The sequence below is a fragment of the Myotis nattereri genome (assembly GCF_964212035.1).
Source record: "Myotis nattereri genome assembly, chromosome: 8".
NCBI classification, from domain to species: domain Eukaryota; kingdom Metazoa; phylum Chordata; class Mammalia; order Chiroptera; family Vespertilionidae; genus Myotis; species Myotis nattereri.
The window spans coordinates 22,685,443-22,711,650 of record NC_138083.1 but is presented as its reverse complement, the minus strand read 5'-3'; the positions used below and the strand labels follow the sequence as shown (position 1 = coordinate 22,711,650).

The 26,208-nt window shown below is 38.3% G+C and overlaps 1 protein-coding gene across 2 annotated transcripts in view; it reads right to left on the bottom strand.

Moving 5' to 3' along the window:
- TASP1 (taspase 1) overlaps positions 1–26,208 on the bottom strand; it is a 249,297-nt gene that overhangs the window by 104,463 nt on the left and 118,626 nt on the right. For both annotated transcript variants that reach the window (XM_081097445.1, XM_081097446.1), the window contains exons 9-10: positions 22,229–22,348; positions 17,024–17,102 (exon numbers count right to left, since the gene is read on the bottom strand). In XM_081097445.1, coding sequence (XP_080953571.1) covers positions 17,024–17,102; positions 22,229–22,348 — 199 coding nt within the window. The remainder of the gene's footprint in view (positions 1–17,023; positions 17,103–22,228; positions 22,349–26,208) is intronic.

Here is a 26,208-nt window from a genome sequence, read left to right as displayed (position 1 = left end):
ATAAATCTTAAATCCTTATTATCATCTGACATGAATTTTATTAGCTATTTTAGCTATAGGGGCCACACAGTCTTTTATAGTTCTGAGAAGAAACCACCACATTTTCACAGTGGAATTCAATCAGGAGCTAATTATTTTATCAGCAATATTAGTAAACAATGACTAATATGAATTATAACACATATAATTTACCAAGAAATTATGAAGAATCAGGAAAACATTCTCATTCAGAGCGAGACTATAGAGAAAGAGATGGAGGAAACAGAATTCCACAGCATTACAAAACATACAACACTTAGTCCCAACTAAGAGGAGATACAATGGTACAAAGTGATAACATCAATGATAATTAGCATATCTGCATGTCTCCCTCCATAAAGAAAGCTGTCCTAGTCCTGGGACAGGTGGACATACCCATGCAACCTGCTCCCTCCATTATGATTCAAACGCAAGTCTGAGTCCCAAGCCCATGACCTACCCCAGAATGCACCTGCTCTCCCATCCAATGTGGGTATGTGTAGACCTAAAATACCACTGTGGAATTTTAATGAAGTCTCTAATTCTTTGATGGCTAATTCAGATTTTTTTTTAATGGCTAACCATGCTTTCTTTCTATTCGCCTGTGCATTAAAAATTTTTTTCATCAAAGACAAATACAAATAAATTTTCATGATATGAACAAAACATTCTAAAATAAAGGACACATTTGTAATATTTTATTCAATAAAGAAAAAAAAACTAAAAAAAAATGTAAGGTATCCTTTGGTCATGACGTGTTACACTGTAGGCTAGATTGTGCTGTGATTCACTAATGAGAACCATGACATGTAGTCAATAACAAGTTAATAAAAATGCAAACTGAAATTCTACATCTTATATTTACATGCCTCCACTTTTTCTCCACAATTCACCAATAAATCTTTTTGCCCAGATTAACCAGCCACCATGGACAGAGCTGGTTAAAATAAAATATTTGATTCAATATAATGTCTTTCTAACCCCTCTATCAGCACCTTTTGGAGTTAACAGTTTGTTTTACCCACTTCTGTTTGCAACAAGAACCTTGGCTAATGTGTATGATAGATAAGTGTGTCCTGAAGAGTCTGGAAACATAAATATATTTTCTGCTAGCACAATAATCCAGTGGTCCCTATCCATGCTGGCCCATGTGGTCACTTATTAACATATCTGTTAATGCTCTCAGGGATATCGAGGGTCAAGGGTATATGCCAGATCTCCTTAGCTTCAGATTCACCAAAACACAATGACAGAAGAGACTGGTAAATTGTATGGACTGAGTGTTATAGGCAAGGCACAGCTGAGGACAGACCACTTTGTCCATGGAAATGTCCCGCTACTTAAAGTGTGATCTATAAAACAGCAGCACTGGAACCTCCTGGGAGCTTTGAAAAATGCAGAACCCCATACTGACATACTAAAGTGTGAGAGAAAAGTATATGTTTAAAAATAATAGCCTGAGAAACTGTTTCTGAACATATTCCACTAAGATTATTATCCCAAATAACTCTCAAAAGTAGGAGGCCAAAACCAAAGTTTGGTTATAAAGAACATGCCCCTTATACAGCAAATGGCCAGGGAATCATGATAGGAACTGAAGATCCACACTTCAGGCACTGAGAGCTAAAGCCCTGAATTTCCTGGGCACCGGTTTTTTCATAACAGCTTGCCAACATCATATATACTGTGCACCTTCGGAAAGTGATGAGTTATACCATGTACAACTTTCATAGCAACAAATTATCAATTTACAAATCTCCAAGTCAACATATTGTGTCTCACAGTCATTTAAGCTGGCAAGACTTTAAAGTACACACAAATCTGAAGTAATGCATTGGAAATATTTGATTTATGTTAAACAGTGCTCTGGAATTTAAACATTCATATGCTCAACTAAACCCTAGTCCTGGCCAATGGGCTCACTGATCAGCTTCCATACACTCTTTCAACATAGACTGCCCAGCTAAATCTTACATTTAATTATTTTAAGACTTTTCTATGTGGTTTTTTTTTAAGCTTATTTCAAGTAAATTTCCTGAGCTGAAAAGAACCACCACAACAAAATAATGCCCGGAACAGCCCTGTGCTATAAAAGGCAATGCTTGTATTCAGTGAACTCTGCCTCTAACAAGAACCTTCTAAAGAAGGAACTAAGATGGCAAAGCCACGAAGGCCTTCAGTCCGGTAAGGAACACGAAGCAGCGTGTCAGAAAGAAATTGTTTTTCTGCTCCTTTTGATGGGTTCTGCTTTCAAGTCAGGAAATTAGAAACAGGTGTGCCACAGGGCACACACATCCTCGCTCCACACAGAAAAACACGCGTTTTCAATTTTCAAACATGAAAGGGACTCCTGTTGAATGAGAGAAGAAATGAAAATCCAGCTCTGTTTCTGTGAACCATATGAAGGGAGCTTAGAAAGTCTTTGACAAGTTGCTCAACTTAACTCCCTCTCCAACTGACAGCAGGTAGTGCTCGACAATAGAGAGGAAAGGCATTCTTTCAAGTGAAAACAATCAAAGGGAGAATTACATTAAGGATCATAGCATTGGCATTTTAACCCATCACTTGATCTTATGCTTCTGTTTCTACCATCTCTTCACCTTGAGTTTTTAAGTTAGAAGTCTGTTCTTTCACCAAACAACAACAAAGCAATGCAAAATAAGTATCTGGCAAAACAAGAAAAAAGAAAGAAAAAAAAGAAAAAAGAATTCTGAGAAAGTATAAACATCAAAAGAACATCTTGGGGTTCATTTGATGCGCTATAACCCAGGTCTGCAATCGCTTTCAGAGAAAGACCTACTTTTCCTCAGGACACCCTGAGCTCTTCTGGGGTGCTGGAGGCATTTCAGTGAGTCTGTGAGCTTGGTGACTGGGGCTAAATTTAAAGGCCACCAGTTTGGGTGGGACTTTGGGGATATGGTATGCAGCAGGAAGGGAGATGTACTGATGGCTGCAACAACTCAAGCCGTCAGGTGCACTGAGGTGCCTGCAGATGACCCCTAGGTACATGGATGCAGCAGAGAGAGCCTCATTCAAGGCTATACCTACATTAATAAAAAATAAAATCTCTAAGATACATGATAACCAAAGCTGTCACACTGAACTGATTTTCTAGGAACTGACCTAGCATAATTCAGAATTCTACTTTATTTTGGACCACCAATAATTTTAGTTATGTAAAAAGTAGGAAATAATGTATTAATATTATATGTTATAGATATGAAATGACCTAATTAGAGTAAGCTACAATTTCCAAATAGAAATCCTGTCCCAGATAATCACTTCAGTTCTTGGAAAAGTGCTGACACTTTATATGCTCTGTTATCTGTAAATAAATAATATTTCATCCCCACCCTTACTAACTAAATAGTTCAAAGAGTGAAGTGCTTTTAAGACGATGTTTACACATGTCACAGTTTTATCTATGCTCTATATCTAAAAATCATAATTCACAAAAAGATTTCTCTTTATTCCTAACCCTACATGTTATATCCCAAATTATTTCAGCTGAAGTGGCTGCTCCTTACCCTGAGCCCTCTAAGAATCTTACTGAGTGTGACAAGATTATGAAAGTTTATTTCATAAGGACAGAAAGCTTCTGAGAAGCCACCATTTCAGCCATGTTAGTGAGAAACAGCACTGCCTAATGAGGCAGATAAAGGAACCAGAGTGGGCTGAAGACTCGGAATTCCAATAGCACTAACAGCAAATGCATTTTCCTCCTTGACCAGTTTTTGCCTCTCATTGTCTGAATCATTGCTCATCATTCCAGAGCATCCTCGGGGATGACTTATCTATCTTCATCTATCTTCCAAAGAATGAGCATAAAGAGTCCCCACTTAATACAAAGAGAAGTTAAATATTTCATCGAGACCACCGCATAACAACCCAAATTAAGTCCCAGGTATCCTCTGTTCTCATCAGAACACACCACTCTCAACCCTCCCCTTAACTTCCTCTCAGCCCTGACTCACCTGGACTTGAACTAGCTCACTCCACCTACTATAAACTGAATGTCTGCCCCCCCCCCCACCCCAACCCCAAATACATTCCTATGTTAAAGCCCTAAACCCATGTGATAGTATTTTGGGGAAGGTAAGATGAGGTCATGAGAGTGGGGACCCCACGATGGAATTAATGTTCTTATAAGAAGAGAAAGAGAGACCAGAGTGCTTTCCCTGTCTGCTAAGTAAGGACACAGCAAAAAAGGTGTGTGTGTGTGTGTGTGTGTGTGTGTGTGTGTGTTTTGCCAGATACTTATTTTACAACACCCTTTATAGGTTCCTACCATAGAAGAGAGCCCTAACCAGACACCACATCTGTGGACACCATAATTTTGGACTTCCCAGACTCTAGAGCTGAGAGTTCTGTTGTTTCAGCTACACAGTCTATGCTATTTTGTTATAGTAGCCTGAGCTGAGTCAGACACCACCTGAATGTATTTATTTGTTCATATTTCATTCATAGCAATTCATTCAACAAACATCAGGGTTGCTATCTTATGAGTATCATCCACATATCAGTGAAGAAAACTGATAAAAATTCCAACTCTCATGGAATTTCATAGTAGAGTGGGGTAGAAAATAAAGAAAAATAACTACATAAAAGCAATAAATATTAGACAATAAGATATACTATGGGGGAAAATAAAACATGGAAGGGGTGAGGAAATGTTGTCTGAGAGAAGATTTACATGTTTAAATAAAGCGGTCAGAGAAGATGTCAGTGAGCAAGTGAATTTTCTGAATAAAGAGCTGATAAGGGCAGGGGCTTGAAATACTAAGGGCAGAGAGCTAAAGGGGAAGGAAGCAACTCAAGCAAAGATTCTACGGTGGGAGTAGGCCTGGCATGTGTGAAGTACATCAAAGCAGCCAATATAACTAAAATTGAATGAGTAAAGGAAGAAAAGCAAGTGCTGAAGTCCAAGGGGAAGGAGAGGAGCACTTCATAAAAGGCCTCATACGCCCTTCATGAGAACTTTTCCTTTTCCTTTGGGTAAGGTGGGAAGCAGCTGGACAGTTTAAAGTGGAAGTATAACACATGATTTGACTTAGGTTTGAACACCAATTCCTGTGTTGAGAATTGAATAAAGGGCAAAAGAGCAAAAAACAAGAGGCCAGCTAGAGCCTACTGCAATAATCCTGATTACAGATGATAGCACTTTAAATCTGTTGGTAGTACTGGAGTTGCTAAGAAGAAAACTATTGTTGTTTTTTGTTGGGTTTGTTGTTGCTTTGGATGTGGGTGGAGATATAAAAGAAAAGAGTGTCAAGATCAAGCATGACTCCAAGATTTTGGCCTGAGCCACTGGGAGGCTGGAGCTGCCATTTGCTGTGTGGAAAAGACTGCAAGAGAAGCAGGTGGGGAAAGGGCGGGCAAGATTAAGTGCTCATATTTGAACATGCTAAATATGTGATGGCTGTTACATAAACAAATGCAGACTTTGAACAAGCAGTTGAAGAACTGAGATCAGGGGAGAGGCCCAGGTAGGAGAAGAAGATGTGGGAGTCAGAATATATACGGTCGTTGGCCATTAGACTGAATGATAATACCAAAGCATGTGGGTACACAAAAAGAGAAAAGTTCAAGAACTAGGCCAACACTGAGAGGTCAGGGGGATGAGCAACATTAGAAGAAAAGAAAGACTGAGAAGGAGCAGCCAGTGAGAAGGAAGCAGCCAGGGAATATGGTATCCTGGAAGTCTACCAAGGCTCGTATTTCCAGGCGGAGCAAGCCATTCAAGCAATTGCGTCAAATGCTGCTTTTGACTACGAAATGAGCACTGGATTTTAAAGGTGATTGTTCATCTTGACAAGAACAGACTGGTGGAGTAATGGAGGAAAAGGCCTGACTGAAGGAGATTTTAAGAATAAATTAGAGGAGAGAATTGAAAAAAAAAAAATGAACCTCAAGTGCAGACAACCACTTGAAGTTTCACTTTGAAGGATTGCTATAAAACAGGGGAGAAAGTTGGAAGGGAGGCTAAATCGCTTAGATGACCTACACACTGAGTTTGAGTAGAACAGGGCTTTATTCAAGACAGTTCTCAAGAGACAAAGCTATCAAAAATGCTTGTGACACAAAAGAGTACTAAAGAGAAGAAACAGTTACTTCCAAGAAGAAAGCAAAAACATGGATTCCTGCCTGCCTCCCCATTGCCTTCTGGGCCCCAGAAAGCAATGACCACATGGCACATGTAAATGTCTCAGCAATGGTCTCACACTGGCTCTTCTGTCACGTGACTCCACTCCCACGGGGAAGGGTGCTTTGCGCCCTCCTGACAAAGGTCCCTGGGAAAAAGTTTTTGTAGCAAGGCCTTGTTAAATAATCTCCCGCAGAAGGGCAGAGGAAAACCTGTGGCTAACTGTTAGGTTGAAATACCAAGAAGGAATGACAAACATCCCAATCACTGCCTCAGAAATATTAAGGCAAAAGCCTGGTCTCATCCTATGCACTTTTAATTCACCCACCTTTAAACATGCTCCTGGTAAGCCATGGCCACACCCTCACAGATCTCAGGTTTCTAGGACTACCCAGAGCCAAGACCTGGAAAATAAAAGACCTAGAAAATCAGACATCACTGGGCCTCAGACCAGAAGCAAAGTAGCAGTCCCTCCTTCATGACAGAACACTTTCAGGAAGGGGAACTGAAGCCTACTTCTCCTGATCTCCAGTCAGCTGCCATTTAACCCCTGGACTCATCGTTTCTCTTTAAAAATAAGAGAGACTGCAAATACAAGTAATGAAAGACCAACGTTAACGTCAACTGAAGCATAAATTCAACCTCCTTCTGTTTTCCTCCTTCTGACCTTCTAATTCTCAATCTATTCTACCTTTCCATAGCCAGTGAGAGAACACAGATGTATCTTACATTATGTATATGAGGTGTTACTGAACAACTGTCTAAATATAGTTTTGGCAAATTAAATCAAATTTTAAAATGCTATTGAAATAAATTTCGTTTTGGTAAATAATCTTTTTGAAAAGACAAGCAACCTTCTGGAAGAGGGAGGAATCACATTTGCATTTCGTTTTTTATTTAAAATATATTTGACATATAACATTGTGTAAATTTAAGGTGTACAACATATTAATCTGATACATTTATATATTATAATATGACTGGCATTGTAGCAATAATTAGCATCACTATCACATTACATAATTATCCTTTCTTTTTAGTGGTTGGAATAATTAAATTCTAGTCACTTAGCAAGTTTAATAATTCTAATACAATATCATTGTCCATACATATGCACATCTTAATTTAATTTGTCTACTAAGCACTTACTAAATGCAAGGCCCTGTGCCAGGCATTCAGTAGACACAAATATACCCACAGACCTCCCTTTCTTCAAGAGCTTATGCCACCACTTAAAGAAAACTTAAAACAAACTATTTTCACACCAAAAAGCTCAAAAAGTAAAGAGAAAGGAATCCAAACATAACACCAAAAAAAAAGTCATGATATCACAAGGAAAGAGAGTAAGAAAAGGACTACAAAACAACCAGATAACAATTAACAAAATGTCAATAAGGATATACCTATAAATAATTACTTTAAATGTAAATGGACTAAATGCTCCAATCAAAAGGCATATGGTGGCTGGATGAATAAAAAGGTGAAATCCATATATTGCCTACTAGAGACTCATTTCAGATTCACAGGACATTTCATAATGATAAAGGAATCAATCCAAGAAGAAGATATAAAGCTTGTAAACATCTAAACAACCAAGTTAGGAGTACCTAAATATATAAAATAAACATTAACAAACACAAAGGGAGAAACTGAAAGTAATACACTATTACAATAACATCCCACTTTCATTAATGAATAGGTCATCCAGACAGAAAACCAAAAAACAAACAGTGGCCTTAAATGACATATTAGGTCAGATGGTCTTAATAGAACAGTCCATAGAAGAACAGCAGAATACACATTCTGTTCAAGTGAACATAAAACATTCTCCAGGATGGTGCACATGTTAGGCCACAAAGCAAGTCTCAATAAATTTAAAAAGACTGAAATCACAACAAGTATCTTTTCCAAACACAACAGTATGAAATTAGTAATCAAATACAAAAAGAAAACTGGAAAAACACAAACATGTGAAGGCTAAAAAACATGCTATTAAACAACAATAGGTCAATGAATAAATCAAAGAGAATGTAAATAATACCTTGAGACAATTGAAAATGGAACAACAATGTTCCAAAATCTATGGGAAAGAACAAAAGCAGGTCTAAGTGGGAAGTTTATAGTGATACATGACTACTTCCAGAAACAAGAAAAATCTCAAAAATTCTAAGCTTATATCTAAAAAAAACTAGAAAAAAAAAGAACAAAGCTCCAAGTTAGTGGAAAAAAGGAACATTACAATCAGAGTGGAAATAAACAAAATAGAAATTTAAAAAATAGAAAAGATCAATGAAATTAGGTTTGTTCTTTGTAAAGATAAACAATATTGATAGAACTGTAGTCATACTCATCAAGAAGAAAAGAGTGGGCCCAAATAAATAAAATCAGACATGAAAGAGAAGTTATGACCAACACCACAGAAACACAAAAGATCTTGAGAATATTATAAACAATTATGCAAAACAAATTAGATAACATAGAAGAACTGGATAAATTCTCAAAAACATATAATCTTCCAAGACTAAATGGGGAACAAACTGAAATCTGAACAGACTAATTAACAGTAACAAAATTGAATCAGTAATCAAAAACAATCAACAAACAAAACTCCAGGACCAGGCTTCACAGGTAAATTCTACCAAAAATTTAAAAAAGAATTAATAACTACCTTCTCAAACTATTCCAAAAATTTAAAGAGTAAGAAATGTTTCCAAATTCATTCTAAAAGGCCAGCATTACTTCAATACCACAACCAGACAGATACTACAAAAAATGAAAATTATAGGTAAATATCACCGATGAACATAGATGCAATATCCTCAACAAATATTAGCAAACAGAATTCAACAATATATTAAGAGGATCATAAACCTGATCAAATGGAATATATTCCAGGGATGCAAGGATGATTGAATACCCATAAATCAATCAACATGATACACCACATTAACAAAACAAAGGACAAAAATCATATGATAATCTCAAAAGAAAATGCATTTGACCATAGTCAACATCTATTTATGATAAAACCTCTTAACAAAGTGGGTATAGAGGAAATATACCTGAACACAATAAAGGCTACATATGACAAGCCCACTCATCATACTCAGTGGTAAAAAGCTGAAAGTTTTTCCTCTAAGATCAGAAACAAGACATGAATGCCCACTCTCACCGCTTTTGTTCAACATGGTATTGCTCTAGCCACAGCAATCAGACAAGAAAAAGAAATAAAAGGTATCCAAATTGGAAAGGAAAAGTAAAACTGTTACTATTTGCAGATGACATCCTATATAATAAAAGGCTAATATGCAAATCGACTGAACCGCAGAACGACTGGTCACTATGCACTGACCACCAGACACTCAATGCAGGAACTGCCCACTGGTGGTCAGTGCACTCCCACAGAGGGAGTGCCACTCAGCCAGAAGCCGGGCTCATGGCTGGCAAGCACAGTGGCGGTGGTGGGAGCCTTTTCCACCTCCGCGGCAGTTGGACATCCCTCGAAGGGTCCCAGACTGCAAGAGGGTTCAGGCCAGGCTGAGGGACCCCTCTCCAGTGCACGAATGTCATGCACCAGGCTTCTAGTAATATTATAAATAAAAAACCCTAAAGACTCCACACAAAAATTAGAACAAATGAATTCTATAAGGATACAAAATTAATATACAGAAATCTGTTGTATTCCTATCACAATAATAAACTATCAGAAAAATAAATTAAGAAAATAGTCCCATTTACAACTACATCAAAAAGAATAAAATACCTAAAATAAATTTAATCAAGGAGGTGAAAAACCTGTACTCTGAAAACAATATGAAATTAATAAAAGAAATTGAAGATAACACAGATAAATGAAAGGATATGCTGTGCTCATGGATTGGGGAAAAAATGCTAGCATTAAGATGTCCATACTACCCAAAGCAATTTACAGATTCAATGCAATCCCTATCAAAATACTAATGCATTTTTCAAAGAACTATAACAAATAATCCTAAAAATTTGTATGGAACCACAAAAGACCCAAATAGCCAAAGCAATCTTGAGAAAGAAAAGCAAAGTTAGTGGTATCCCACCCCCTGATTTCAAACTACCCTACAAAGTAGTAATTAAAACAGTATGGTACTGGCACAAAAAACAGACATTTGGATCAATGGAACTGAATAGAGAGCCCAGAAATAAACCCATGCTTATCTGGTCATCTGATCAACAACAAAGAAGGCAAGAACATACAATAGAGAAGGGCCAGTGTCTTCACTATATGATGCTGGAAAAACTGGACAGATACATGCAAAAAATAAAACTAGACCACTTTCTTATACTATATACAAAAATAAACTCAAAAATAGATTAAAGATTTCAATGTAAGACCTGAAACCATCTATATACATAAAAACCTAATATGCAAAGTGTCCCCTCAGGAGTTTGACTGACCAGGAGTTCAATTGTTCACTATGATGTGCGCTGACCACCAGGCGGCAGTGCGGAATGAAGGAAGACCCCAGCCTGCGGCCGGCAGCCGGAGAAAGGGAGGCCCTGGCTGGCAGCCGGGGAAGGGAGGCCCCCACCAGCAGCCGGCAGCTAGGGACCCTAACCATGCACGAATTTCATGCACTGGGCCTCTAGTAAAACTCATAAAAGAAACATAGGCAGTAAGCTTTCTGACATTTCTCTTAACAGTATATTTTTGTATATGTCTCCTCAAGCAAGGACAACAAAAGGAAAAATAAACAAATGGACTACAACAAACTAAAAAGGTTTTGCACAGCAAAAGAAAACATCAACAAAATGAAAACACAATCTAGTGAATGGGAGATAACACAGTCAAATGCCACTTAATGAAAAGGGTACATTCTGAAAACTGCAATGTTAGGTGATTTCATCATTGTGCAAACCTCATAAAGTGTACTTACACAAACCTAGATGAAATAGCCTACTACATAACTAGGCTATATGATATATCACTATTGTATATGTGGTCCATCATTGACTGAAAGGTTGTTATGTAGCGCACAACTGTATTTGCAAATTATATATCCAATAAGGGGTTAATGTCCAAGATATAGAAGAACTTATAAAACTCAACATCAAAAAAATAACCTAATTAAAAAATGAGGACCTAAAGCAGTGGTTCTCAACCTTCCTAATTCCGCGGCCCTTTAATACAGTTCCTCATGTTGTGGCGACCCCCAATTTCATTGTTACAAATTGAACATAACTAAAGCATAGTGATTAATCACAAAAACAATATGTAATTATATATGTGTTTTCTGATGGTCTTAGGTGACCCCTGTGAAAGGGTCGTTCAACCCCCAAAGGGGTCGCAACCCACAGGTTGAGAACCATTGACCTAAAGATATATTTCTCCAAAGAATACATACAGATGACCAACGGACACATGAAGAGATATTCAACATCACTAATCATCAGGAAAATGCAAATGGAAACCACATAAGATATCACCTCATACCTGTCTAAATGGCTATTAAGAAAAAAAACATACACAACAAATAACAAGTGGTAGTGGGGATGTAAAAGAGAGAGAGAGAGAGAGAGAGAGAGAGAGAGAGAGAGAGAGAGAGAGAACCTTCCCTCATGCACTGTTGGTACCATTGTAAATTGGAACAGCCAGTATCCTATCTAACAAAAGAGAAACATGGTAATTGGCATACGACCGCTACCCTTCCCATTGGCTAATCAGGGCAATATGCAAATTAACTGCCAGCCAAGATGGCGGTCGTCAGCCAGGCAGCTTGAAACTAACATGAGGCTTGCTTGCTTCAGTGACAGAGGACTCCAACGTTCCCCGCCTGCCGCTGCAGGCCTCTGAACTGCAACTCTAAGCAACTATGTAACAAATATAGAAGCTAAACAAGACCCCAGAAACCTGCTTTAGTCCGCCAGGCTTCAGCCAGCCGGATCGCAACATTGTAAGCAAAGGCCAGAAACCTACTTTCAGCAGCGGAGGCCTAAGAGCAGGAGCCCAGCCTCAAAGCTAAAGCTGGCCCAGAATAAAAAAAGAAAAAAAAGAAAAAAAGGAGCAGTTGGGAGCTTCAGTCACCCCCAGCCTGAAAACAGCCCTCAGCCCCTCACCCAGACTGGCCAGGCACCCCAGTGGGGACCCCCACCCTGAAGGGTGTGTGACCAGCTGCAAACAGCCCTCAGCCCCTCACCCAGGCTGGCCAGGCACCCCAGTGGGGACCCCCACCCTGAAGGATATGTGACCAGCTGCAAACAGCCATCATCCCCTCACCCAGGCTGGCCAGGCACCCCAGTGGGGACCCCCACCCTGATCCAGGACACCCTTCAGGGCAAACCAGCCGGCACCCACCCGTGCACCAGGCCTCTACCCAATATAGTAAAAGGGTAATATACCTCCCAGCACCAGGATCAGCGGAGCCGTGAGGCCTCCCGGCACCAGGATCAGCGTGACAGGGGGCAGCGCCCAAATCCCCTGATCGCCCTGCGGCTCTGTGTGTTATAGGGGGCGGGGCCACAATCTCCCTATCCGCCCTGCTCTGTTCTTGACAGGGGAAGGCGCCCCAACCCCCTGATGGGCCCTGCTCTGTGCGTGACAGGGGGCAGTGCCCCAACCCACTGATTGGCCCTGCTCTGTGCGTGACAGGGGGTGGCACCGCAACCTCCCCATCGACCCAGCCTTGAGTGTGACAGGGGACGGTGCCCCAACCTCCCAATCGGCCCTACCCTGAGCGTGACTGAGGGTGGCATCATAACCTCCCGATCGCCCTGCTCTGTGCATGACAGGCGGCGGCGCCCCAACTCCCCAATCGGCCCTGCTCTGAGCCCGACCAGGGGCTGCACCTAGGGATTGGGCCTGCCCTCTGCCACCTGGGAGCAGGCCTAAGGCAGCAGGTCGTTATCTCCCGCAGGGTCCCAGATTGCGAGAGGGCTCAGGCCGGGCTGAGGGACCCTCCTCCCCCCCAAGTGCACAAATTTTTGTGCACCGGGCCTCTAGTAGAAAATAATAGGGAAATTCATTAAAAAATTGCAAACAGAATTATCATGTAACCCAGTAATTCCACTTTGGGGCAATTACACAAAGAAAATAAAAACACTAATAGGAAAAGAGATATGCACCCCTGTGTTCATTGCAGCATTACTTACAATAGCCAAGCTATGGAAACAATGTAGGTGTCCATTGATAGATGAATGGATAAGGAAGATATGGTACATACACACAATGGAATATTACTCAGCCATAAAAAAGAATAAAATCTTGTCATTTGCGACAACATGGGTGGACCTAGAGGGTATTATGCTATATGAAATAAGTCAAATAGAAAAACACAATTATGTATGATTTCACTTATATGTGAAATCTAAAAAACAAATCAAGGAACAGACAAAACAAAACAGAAATAGACTCACAAACACAGAGAACAAACTGATGGTTGCCAGAGGGAAGAAAGTTAGGGGGATGGGTGAAAAATGTGAAGGGGATTAAGAGGTACAAAGTTCCAGTTATAAAGTAAATAAGAAATGGGGATATACTGTACAGCATAAGGAATGTAGTCAGGAACATTGTAACAACTTTGTACGATGACTGATGATTACTAGACTTATCGTGGTGATCACTTAGTAGGGTATATAAATGTCAAATCACTATGTTGTACACCTGAAACTAATATAAAATTGTATGCCAACTATACTTAGATTTTTTAAATGGTTAAAATGGTAAAAACTTACCACAATAAAAAAAAAAAAAGGAATCAACTAGTATTTTTTTAAATAGTGGTGCATATTATAAAAGATGGTGACTTATATTCAACAAAATACAGTTAAATATTGAGCCACTACTCAGGACCAAGAAGTGTGCTAGGTAACTTTCATATGTCAACTCATTAAATCCTCATAAATATTAAGGTAGATATTACTCCTGTTTTACAAATAACCCCTTGCCCTGGTCACAGCCAATGAGTAAAAGAGTCTGAACAAGGACCCAAGTACCTACTCTGTTCCTCCCTAGCTAGGCAAATTTCCGTGAGGCCAGAACAGTAGTCAGAGTTTACAAGGTCAACGCCTGCCACCCTAACCTCTTCCCCACCCCCTACTCATTGCTCCCCACCCAGTGATGAGAGCAAGATGCTGGAGTTTATCCCTCAGGCTAATGACCATGTCCTGTCTGGCTGTGGGAGAGCCCTACTCTGACCATAACTAACTGTCTTCCCTCTCCCTTTCAAGTATCACCTTCCAAAACTATAAACCTAAAATGTAGGCCAGGTCTTTGGATTTTCTGCAACAGCCTAAGGCACAAGTCTTTTTTATTTTGGCCAAACAATTGCAAAAGTCTGTGCTCCACCTTTCTTATGACCTGAACACCCAACTCTTCCATGTGTTTCCATTGTCAACCTCATAGAAACAGCCCCAGGAAAAATAAGGGTAAAGAAATCACACAAAGTCCCACAGATGGAAGGAACAGCAGACCTGCTCTAATATCTTCAGGTTCTATGGGATGATGATGGTTAGTCTTAACTTGGGATGGATGTAACACGATCAGTTGGGCATCCAAGTTAAAAAGCTACAATGGATGTCATGAACTGGAAACCTAAAATTATCTTTAGTCATATGAAACTATCTTCAATTAATCCAAGTTGTGCAAAGAAGGAAATAGCCATGAGAAAGAGGAAAATACCTTAATTTTACAATTTTAGCTTTATCCACCTACTTAACAGAATCAAATCCAGTAAATGTGTTGTTATCCTAACTTCCATATCATCAATTTAAAAAAGGAAGGAAGGGAGTGCAATATCCCAAGGAAATTGAATTTATTTTCTAACATGACACACACAGGCTCTCAGAATTTCAGCTTAAATGTAGAATCTAGGTTTCCTAACATCTAGACATGAGAGTAACATTTAAAGAACAAACCGACTTACTAACCAACACATTGACCAACAATAAAATTGACAGATAATACAAAATGACACTTCTTTAAGAAAATAAAGAGGAAATAATGAATTACCTATTTTAGACTTTAGTTTATTCAAATACCACAATTTTCCATAGACATAGGGCCATACTTAATTATGAGTACAAGCTAACTCTTAAATATTATGTGTATAGGTTTCCATGTGCTACCATATTAAATTAAAAATTAACTCATTATATTATACTCACCTCTTCAAAATTAAAAGACTGAAAACAACTTTTTGCCAATTATATTACTGTGGTTTAGACTCAACATTAATTTGCATTTGGTCTTCACCTGATAGACCAGTGGCTGACAGTCTAATTTTTCCACTGATACAAGGAATAAATCTAGCCCTAGCTGGTTTGGCTCAGTGAACAGAGTGCCGGCCTTCAGACTGAACCAGGGTCCCAGGTTCAATTCCAGGCAGGGGCACATGCCAGGTTGCAGGCTCGATCCCCAGTAGGGGGCGTGCAAGAGGCAGCCAATCAATGATTCTCTCTCATCATTGATGTTTCTATCTCTTTATCCATCTCCCTTCTCTCTGAATTCAAGAAAAATATATCAAAAAAAAAAAAAAAAAGGAATGAATCTAGGTCAGGAGACTGCTTGCTACAATGGGCAAGCAGGATAATGTAGACCTGAAATGACAGGGTCAGATAAGTAGGAAAAAAAAGTATATGAGAATGGTACCCAGATTTCAAGTCTGAGCAAAGAACAAAACAGTGATGGCAATAAAAGAGATGGGGAATACAGGAGAAAGATGGCCAAAGAGTGGGAATATGAAACAAGATGTTTTGTTGAGTCTGCTGAATTTGATATGTATACATGACATCCACAGGGACATGTCCAACAGGAAGTAGGTAATGACTCGCATAGGCCTCAAGGAAAAAGTCCTGAGTAGAAGCCAATACCCTTAGAGATAACTGCTAAAATGAAACACAGCAATAACACCAAACCACCAAGAGAATGCACACAGTGAGATGAAAAAAAGACAGCAGGGGCCCAAATCTGCAGTTGTCAGCAATGGGAAGAATCTGTGAAGAAGGCAAAGATAGAGCAGGTCAGAGAAGCAGAACAAACCAAAAAAATTCCAGAATCTATGATACAGACAGAAAACAGCCACCTACATCAGAGATCACAGAAAGAGTCAAGAGTTATCAAGAGAAGAAGGCCACTGGATTGAAGAGGGAATGGAAGGAGAGGCAGGCATAGCAATCTTCCTTACTAATAAAACCTGAGGTCATGGGAGGAAAGGCCTAGGGCTGTAGCTTGATAGGTAAAAGCAAACCAATATGATTTTGTCAATATAAACCAATATTATTTCGTCAACCATGCATATCACCACATTAAAAGAAAAGGCTTCGGTACATCTGGCACAAGCACATAAAAACTTGGATCAAGACACCAACCATTCTGCTATTAAAATTAACCCCCCCCCCCGCACCCCAAACACACACATACACACACACTCATTTCTAAATGATAATGACTTTTTAAATACAGGTACAAAAAGAAGATGTACATTTTATTAAAAGTGCAGAGGATTGCATGTCATAAATTATACATTTTGAAATACACCTATGTCAATATTTTACTTAAGAGAATATCTTAGTTTTGAAATGCCTTGCTACTTTTATATATGTGATCTAAATTTGGCACTAACATGAATCATTCGAGAGAAAAAAAAACACATAAAGATATTATTAAGTTATAGTTAACTCCAGAATTGTGTTGAAATGTTAGGAAATCATTTACACTGTGATATTTATATTGTGAAATGGTCCTTAAAAGCTTTCAAATATCAAAGATTTTTTATGTATCAGTGCTCTTGTCTGTGCAGTGTCTTAGCACATGCTTACATAGAAATAGTTTTTAATCATTAAATGACCTACAAGGTTGAAGTTATGAAAAATGGCCATGAAAGCAGCAAATACCTGAGGTACTCACAGCTGTGGAGTAGGGATTGTGAGCTCCAGTGTTTTCAGCCCAGCAGCCACATCCATAAAGAGCAGCCTGGGGAAAAAGAAAATAGATAAATACAATATTACAGAAATATTATAAGTAATTATTGGCTTTCAACACAAGACAAAATCATACCCATCTAATAAATTTAGTAATGATGTATAACAACTGGGCAATAATAACAGAGGTTATATAAAACCTATCCAAATAACATTCTAACACTATTAAAACTATATTTTCAGTCATTGTAGTAATCTAAAAATTTTCAGAAAACAGCAAAAGAAAGTTTCTTAGTTTTATCAACAGTAATTTTTCTTCGCCTGAAAAATCTTCCCCCATTGTAATTTGTCAGCTAGTTGCCCTTCTGGCCCCTTGAAATCATTATGGTTGCCTTACAATAGTGGTTCTCAGACTAGGTGTGTATCAAATTTTGGGGGGAGCATGGTGACAGCAGCCTTGGTTCCCAGATACTCTCGGTCAGTGGTCTGGGGACGAGGCCAGGAATTGGCTACATTCACCAAGGCCCTGGAAGGCTGGGATGCCAGTGGTCCTTCTGCCATGCTCTAGGAAACTCCGCTGAGGAGGACCTTTTCCATGCCTCCCTTGGGTGGCACAATAGGAACTGCAAACAATTATGTACCAAAGGGCCCAGGATATGTTCACCACCGTGCTAGATTCTGCCAGGTGTAAACAAAAGAGAAAAAGGGGCCTGTTTAAGGTAATAACTTTGTGAAGTGTTGGAGCACAGTTATATGTCTCAAACCATTAGGAACAAAGTAAGTAACAATGATTTTATAAAAGAATGGGTCAATCATTCCTATTTTGTTTCCAATTAATGCTACCCAAAATGTCTGAATACATCTCTTCAATATCCCCAACCACTGCTCTACCTTTAGAAAGGAAATCACATCTGATAATTTTCCACTCCTTAGTTAGAAACAGATTTATAAAAAACCTTAAATAGCTATCTAGAGAAATACAACAATGTGCAATAGCACACGTTCGGTGAGAATGAAAAACTGAAAACAACCTAAATGTCAATCAGTAAGGAAATGGCTAAACTGGCATAGCAATATGTGGAATTCAATGCAAAGTTTCAAAAAAAATTAAATTAGTTCCTAAAAAAGAAGAAAGAGGTAAGCCGTGACAATACATTCAGCATCCAGATAGATTGATGGAGGAAAAAGATATTCCCATAAAATAGTACTTTTTTTTTCTAGGAGCTCACTTCTGAGGAATGGAGGAAGAAGACTGGCAATGGTGACCAAACTTTAGCTTTCTATAACATTCTATTCTTTCTCAAAAGGACTTCAGAGCTCATTTGCTTTAATATTCTACCAAGAGCAGGAATCTCCATGAAATATCCCAGACACTTCTGAATCTGAGAAGCTCACTATCTCATAAGGGAACATATCCCCCTTTTGGATACTTCCCATTGACGAAAAGTTCTTCCTTCAATTGCATAGGAATATGTGCTCTATCATAACTTCCACCCACTAGTACTAGTTCTATTCTTTGGAAATGCATTAACCTCCTCCTAAAGCTGTTTTTTGGTTTTAAAAACAGCTATCCTAGGGCCCTGATTATTCTTTTCTCACTCAAGGAATACTAGATTTGTGAACTGTTCCTCAACACTTTAAAATGTACACACACACTCCCCTCTCCTAGTCACCCTCTTTGAGAAATAATACAAAACCAAGGAAACTTGGAGATGAAGTTGTGACCCACAGTTGCCATCCCCAGTTGTCATGAATATAGCCCTCTTAAAAGTAAAACTGATTGAGACCCTCAAACCTCAGAGGGAAGGCAGGGGAGGGGAGGGGGAAGAGGGAGAGATCAACCAAAGGACTTGTATGCCTGCATATAAACATAACCAATGGACACAGACACTAAGGGGGTGAGGGCACAAGCAGGGGTGGGGGAGGGAGGCAATGGGGGCATAAGGACACATATGTAAGTACCTTAATCAATAAAGAAAAAAAATCTGAAAGTTAAAAAGAAAATTCATACTAAATCAGAAAAGCACCCTCTATAGGAATTGCATTAAAGCAGTCTTTAATGTAGAAACATAAAAGATGATTTGGATAAAAAACTGAATGTGCTGATGGTAGCACACATCTTGTCAACATACTAAAAACCATTGAGTTATACACTTTAAATGGGTGAATTGTCTGGTATGTGAGTTATATCTCAATAAAGCTGTTTTAATAATAATAAGAAAAAAAGAGTTAAACCGAGAACTGAACACAACACTTCCAATAGAGCAGACAGTAGGAAGACATTACTAACGTTGAAAACACCATGCTTCCTAAATACCTAAGACGGCTGGTCAGAGTGGCAACTGAAAGCCTGCAGAAGGGATTCGGCACATGGATTTCGTAAGAAAACTGGCAGACTTGTGAGATCAGCCATTCCACTGGCACTGCCTGGGACAGATGCTGGGTCAGCCAAAGCCTCAGAGAACACATGACCTCAGGAGAAGGGCCCATTCTTCCTTCATTGAAAATCCTGGACATGAGCCCACTGTCCTTCCATTCCCCCTACACACACACACACACACACACACACACACACACACACACACACTAAATAAGGCACAAGGATACCTCGTAGAAACCCAGAACATTTATTCTTACTCTTTTTTCTTCTAAGCAAATTCCCTTTGGGTTACTTTCAATTTTATGACCTAAAGTTGTCTTATTTTGTAACCTTCTGAAATTCGTTGGGCTGAGATACAAACAGGTAAGTTAAAGAATCAGAGATTGTCTCTCTTATCCACTTTTTTGGATAAAACATAGCAACCTTAAGCAGACTTAAACAATTTTAAAAGTTTCCTTCTTTTAGTAGTAAAATTTTATTAAAGCTATTATCATGCAGTAAAAGGTCATATAAATTATATTACTATTATTATTATTTAATCTTCTCTGAGTTTTAGTTTCCTCTTTTATAAAATGAGGATAATAAAAACACCCCCTCCTAGTGCTGTAGTATCATGTGAATTAACATGCCTGTCACACATAGCATAAACAATGGCTATAGCTGTTATCACGAGGGACTATGATAAGTAATTTAATGCATTATGTCATTTAATTTTCTAGAACTTTGTAAGGTAGCTATTTGTCCCCATTTATAGTTGTGGAAAGTAGAGCTTAAGAATATTGTCCACAGTAAGGAGACTGGTAAATGGAAAGGTGGAATTAGATTAAAGGTCCATACTCTGACCCACTCCACTTAACTCAACTATCTATTTGTATTTGAGTAGGGGGGAGGTATAAGGGAGGTGAAGAATATAATAAATTCTGTGCTCATGTCCCAGTTCTAAATCTAATTATTACAGTAAACTGAAGAAGCAAATAAGCTCTCATTCAAATTGCCATTTTACTGTCTGAACTGTTATTTTATAACTAAAGAAGGGTAATATGCTAAAATTTTTAAATCATTTGTACATTTAAATGTATTTAAAAGTATCTAATTTTAGCACATTTAAATAATAATTTGCTTATGTATTTTGTCATACTATGTCCTGATTATCAAGAAGAACAGTTCTTTACCTCTCATCTGATGCTTACATATTTCCAGGCGAGGCAAATTGCATCTCCTTTTCCAAGCAATATAATCCAATTTAGCAACTGTATTTTGCTATAAGTACCTTGACTCCTCTCCTCCACACCCTTTCCTGAGTTTTCATCTCTCACAAACTGTGCATTCATAAACTCGCCAAGTGCAGCAAATAAACATTAAGTTTTACAGAAGTATTTCTTTATCCAGGAGAGTCCCGTTTGCAGTGGCAGAATGGCTTTAAGACTATTGGATGTAATATCCTACTAACACAGTCCAGAACTATCCTTGGTTCAGTTGTTGCTATTTTGCTAACCAAAACAAACAAAAAAACAGTGAGAAAGTCATGGGAATTGCAAAGCTATGAAGGGGGCTCTGCTGGCTTTTTTCTCTCCTTCTCCACCAAGGCATCCAAAACTGATATGCCAACTTTGGTTTTCTTATTCCAAACTCGACAAATACACAGGACGATATAATGTGGAAAAATACCATGAGCAGACAAAGGCTTTTTATAATGAGTTCAAAGCACTGTACACATGTTGAGTAATCATTCCCCATAAATCCCCTTCTACAGTAGACAAAGAATTGCACAAAATTAATTGTTCTTCCCTTCCCTTTTCCCCCATAGGACCACAAGTAGTTTATCCACAATAAAGGGCAGATTAGGGAACAACACTTGAGGCTTTGCAAAGATGTCCTCCATGAATCAGATCACTCTGCTTCATGCATTCACTAACCACCATGTCCAAAGCAACTGTGGCATCGACTCTTCTTTAAACATGAGAAACAAAGTGAAAGAGCAGCCAAGTAGTGCTCTACATGTAACACAAGATCCAAATACTGAGCTTAACCACACCCTTGCAACTACTTTAAGAGATTCCATGGTGGTGTCCAATTCATTTGTTCAGTTAACAAATATTTATTAAGCCTATAAGCAATGCGCCAAATTGGTTTATACTCAGAAAGCTTCCTAGATCAAACAGACTGTTAAATCTCATTCTCAGTATAGCCCTAGAGGTTGATGATAGGAGACAAGGGGAGGGGGAAGGGCGAAGATGTGCAAGTGAACTGGAAATAAGCCAGTTGCACATACATTAGACCCTCCTTATAAACAAATTTCTTGAATGGTATCATATGTGGTAACCTGAAATACTGGTTAGTCTATAAAATAGCTGAAATGTTTAATCAGAGGAGCAATTTAGAGGGTCAAATATTCCTTGAATGGAAGAAACACAAAATGTAAATCTAAAATCATTTTCCCACCTAAAAAGCAAGCAGTAATAATAGTCAGGTAGAGCTTGCTCCTAAAAAGAATGACACTTACAAAGAAAGAAAAGGGAAATCAACACGCATTTATTAAACGTCTACTATATGCCCAGCCTGTCCGAAGTAGTAAAACACAGGATTACCAATGGTAAAGATCAGAAAGAGCCCTAGTACTATGAGAATTTTTTTTTAGAAAGAATCGTAAAAAGTTTTTGATTGATGATTTATACTACAAAAATGTTAAAGAACAATATTTTTTTCTAAAGAAAAAAGGTCTCTATAGTTTAAGATTTGTGAGCTAGAAAATGCCATGTTTTAACTTGTAAAGCTAGTTTAAAGACCCAACGACTCACCTGCCCAACTCTCCCTGGATGTTTCAAGGCCAAGCCTCCACTGGAGACAGCAGCAGCAACGTTCCCTTCGTGGTCCACAACCACAGCGCCCACTGTGTCCAAAGTGCCTGAGTCGTTCTCCTGCAGAAAAAATGAGCATTCACTAAGCATGGTGTGTCACAATATGATATGACTACATAATAATTTCTAGTAAAATCATGACATAAAATCTGAGCTAATCCTTAAGTGAAACATTCAGCAATCTCCTAAAGTGTTCTATTATCAAGTTGCCATTTAAATCCTGTTCAAGACAAAATGTATTATCCACTGAAAAATCCTGAACAAAAGCTTTTCTTCTCATAAGAAGCCTAATATGCCTTTCTAAGGGAGGGAAAAGTTTTTAATATGATTTATAATATAACACAGTACCTTCCTAGTCTCAAGAGTTAAGTTCATAATTGAGATTTTGCAGAGGAAAAGATCTGTGGCATAAGTGAAATGCCATTATTAGTGTTTTGAAATTATATACAAATTTCTAAAAGTAAGTAATAGAGTTAGCACAAAAAATGTAAAGAATGGTATTTATAATTTCAAAGTATACTATACTATGCTATAATTTTCTTTTATAGTTCCTTGCCTTCGAGAAACTTTATGGCAAGCCCCCACCTCTGCTCTAGCAATATGCTTGCCAACTGCATGTCAGAAAAGTGTATGTTGTTGAGAAGCATTTTTGTGTTTCTGTGTCTTGTCCCAGGTCCCACATGCTTAACACATTTCACATGTAGTGACTACAAACAGCTGACTTCCTATCTTGAAGATTTCTGGGTCACCTGTGCAAGATAGAAAAACTTTGTATTACAGGATAAAAATCAGAAAGAAGGGAAGCAGGTAAAAGGTGCTGTGAAAAAAAATATCTTTTTTCTACAATAATAGCAGTCCTGGTGGTGTTCTTAATACTAGGACACTAGTTTCCAATTGTGCCCTAGAACTCAAGACCCCTATCCTCATCCCCACCCTCAAGGACACATGAAAGAGCTAGACATAGGCAGGCGCAACCAGAACAGCCCCTCCTCCCGTGTGGTTGATGCTCACACTCCTGAGCAAGACTTCATTTGTACGGAGGGATCCCTCGCTAAGAAGTTTTAAAATAAAATCCCCAGAAAAGTCAATGAGCTCCTACAGCCACCTCAGAAGTTGAGCAAAACTGAAGGGAGTTTTGAAATAACTGAAGCAGAATGCAAGCAAAAGACTTTTCCTTAAAGCAAACTGAAAAACTTAGAGACAGAGTATGCCACAACAAATATTAGATTAAGTCTGTTAGGAGAAGGTACATCTAGGCATTTGCATATCTTTGGTTCTTGCTCTGAATTCTAATTCCCCTTAAATATACTGATATAACAGTACATACCTTGATGGAAAAGGCATAACTGACGAAAATGAGTGCTGTATTCCTACTCTCCCTTCTCCCTTAGGAGAAGCCTTACTAATGGGTCCACAAGGCCATATCCCAATATACCATGGTGACAGGTTGCCTGACTTTCAAGGACAGTTCCCTGTCCTGACTGTAAACTCTCCGAGTAAAGGTTTGATCCACTCTGTTTCACTTTGCACATGGCAGACATTCAGGACATACTTATTCATTAATTAGGATGGAATAAAGTATGTCTGCATTCCTGACGTCACAAAACAAGCCTAGTGAGTGATAGTATATGCTATGCCTGGGCCACAGTCTTCCATCTCCTTTTCTCAAAACTCAATTTCATTCAAATTCAGAGGATGCCACTTCTTAGGGGAAGACTTAACAATAGCCAGGTTTGCTCACTTGGTACGGATGAAATCAAGTTTTTCTTTTTTGGTGAATAAGATGAAAGTATCAAAGTAAATGAGTAATCCTAAAGAGAAATGTACTTCTAACTTATGTTTCTTTATTCTAAGAAATAATTCCTAAATCTTCATAACCCTGCAACCTCAGATACAGAAATGTTGGTTTCTTGTCCAGATGCCAAGTCTTATGTCGTCTACAGGAGGACTTTTCAAACTTTAATGTGCCCAGATGGATACAAACCATCTGGAAAATACGTTTTCTAAAAAAAGAATAATTGCAAATGTATAAGTGTAATAGTTTAAATGCAGATTCTGATGGAGGAATCTGGGAATGGTCAAGACTGTATATCTAATCACCTCCCAGTAATGCTGATGTTGCTGGTCCATGAACCCTACTCTGAGAAGCAGGTATGATGGCATCCCACTGGATCATCACCCAAATGCCTGCTCTACTAATTCTGAGGCAAATAATTTTATAGGCACAAAGCTGCTGAACAGGAGACTTAAACCACCTAAGACTAACATATGTCAGCATAAAAGATTTAAACTCTACCTTGTTCAACTCTCAACTAGCAGCGTATCACCATGATCATACCACCATGAACATATTACAAAGTATTTTAAATTAATGACCTTATACATGTGTTTTTTAGAAATGGACAACTTTCATACAAATAGACACTATAAAATAATTCTGCTCAATGACAAAAAATGTTAAGAAACAGTGTTCTTTTTTTATTGTTTTTTCCTATTGTACTTGTTTTCTCTTTTACTTGTTTCTGTTCTAATTTTTTTAAATTTTATTTTATTTTATAGTTGACAGTATCCTTTATTAGTTCATTTTTTTTTAACTGAGACTGCTGATCCTAACCAAGCATTCTATAAAACAAAAAATGTTACTGCAGGGACACATAACATCTACATAGTGATATGTACTATCTGTAAAACAATTCTCTTTGCATTTCAATCAGGATAGCGTTGACTATGAGAACATGTATGCCTAACCAAACTACTGTTGAAAGATTCAAAAGGATTATACATAGATAGATTTACTGTAACTTGGTTTTTAAAAATGAAAGACCGAGCAAGAAATAGGGAATACTGTTCCAAATTAAGCTAAATATTCCTAAGGGCTTGCAACACCTGCAAAAATCAGGGTTACTCCATAAATATTCAAGTATTAGTTCACAGATTTCACATTCTGAAAAGCAAATTTAAAGATGATGAAGTAATATTTAAGCATTTTTATGAAGTGCAGATACACTGAGTGAAAGACAAACATTGGTATTTTGGCCCTAATAATTTCACACTTGTTTGTACAGAAATGAAATCTTAGAAAGTTTAAAAAACACACAATGACTGTTACTATATAAAACTACTCTTACACTCCATAAATACTTAAAAGTACATGCACCACACAGATACACATGTACCTATTGTCCTTGACTAAAACACACTATCTGCATTACTTTCTTGACAAAATTGTGACTAAAAACAACTATAAAAACTATAGTTCCCTTAGAATAAATACACGTATATAAAGTTAGAACAGAGAGTGCATCTGTCAAGGAAAAACATTGAAATAAGGCTTTCTTGAAGTAACCAATAAACTGGTAATCACTGTTGGACTTACTGTCAAAAGATTTATTTTTCTCTGCTCCAAATTGGAGATGACTATTACACAGTTATGGTAAGAATTAAATTAAATAACACATGTAAACTACTTTGGGGGGGGGGATCCCTTAAAACAAAGTTTAGATACTTTCCACCAGAAAACTAAGCCTCTAACCTTCACTCTAATTCTGAAATTAGCCAAAAGACACCAACTACCTGTTACCTCATTAACTTGTTTTTTTCTTCTATAAAGAATTATTCAATATCAAATAGCTAAAATCAAGGATAATCTCAGCCCTGCTGGTGTGGCTCAGTGGTCGAACATCGATCTATAAATCAGGAGGTCACTGTTCAATTCCCAGTCAGGGCACATGCCCCAGTTGTAGGCTTGATCCCCAGTATGGGGCGTGCAGGAGGCAGCTGATCAATGATTCTCATTATTGATGTTTCTATCTCTTTCTTCCTCTCCCTTCTTCTCTGAAATAAAAATATGTTTCCTAAAAAAAGAATAACTGCAAATGTATAAGTGCATCCTAAAACTGGGGTAAGGTGGAATGATCTTA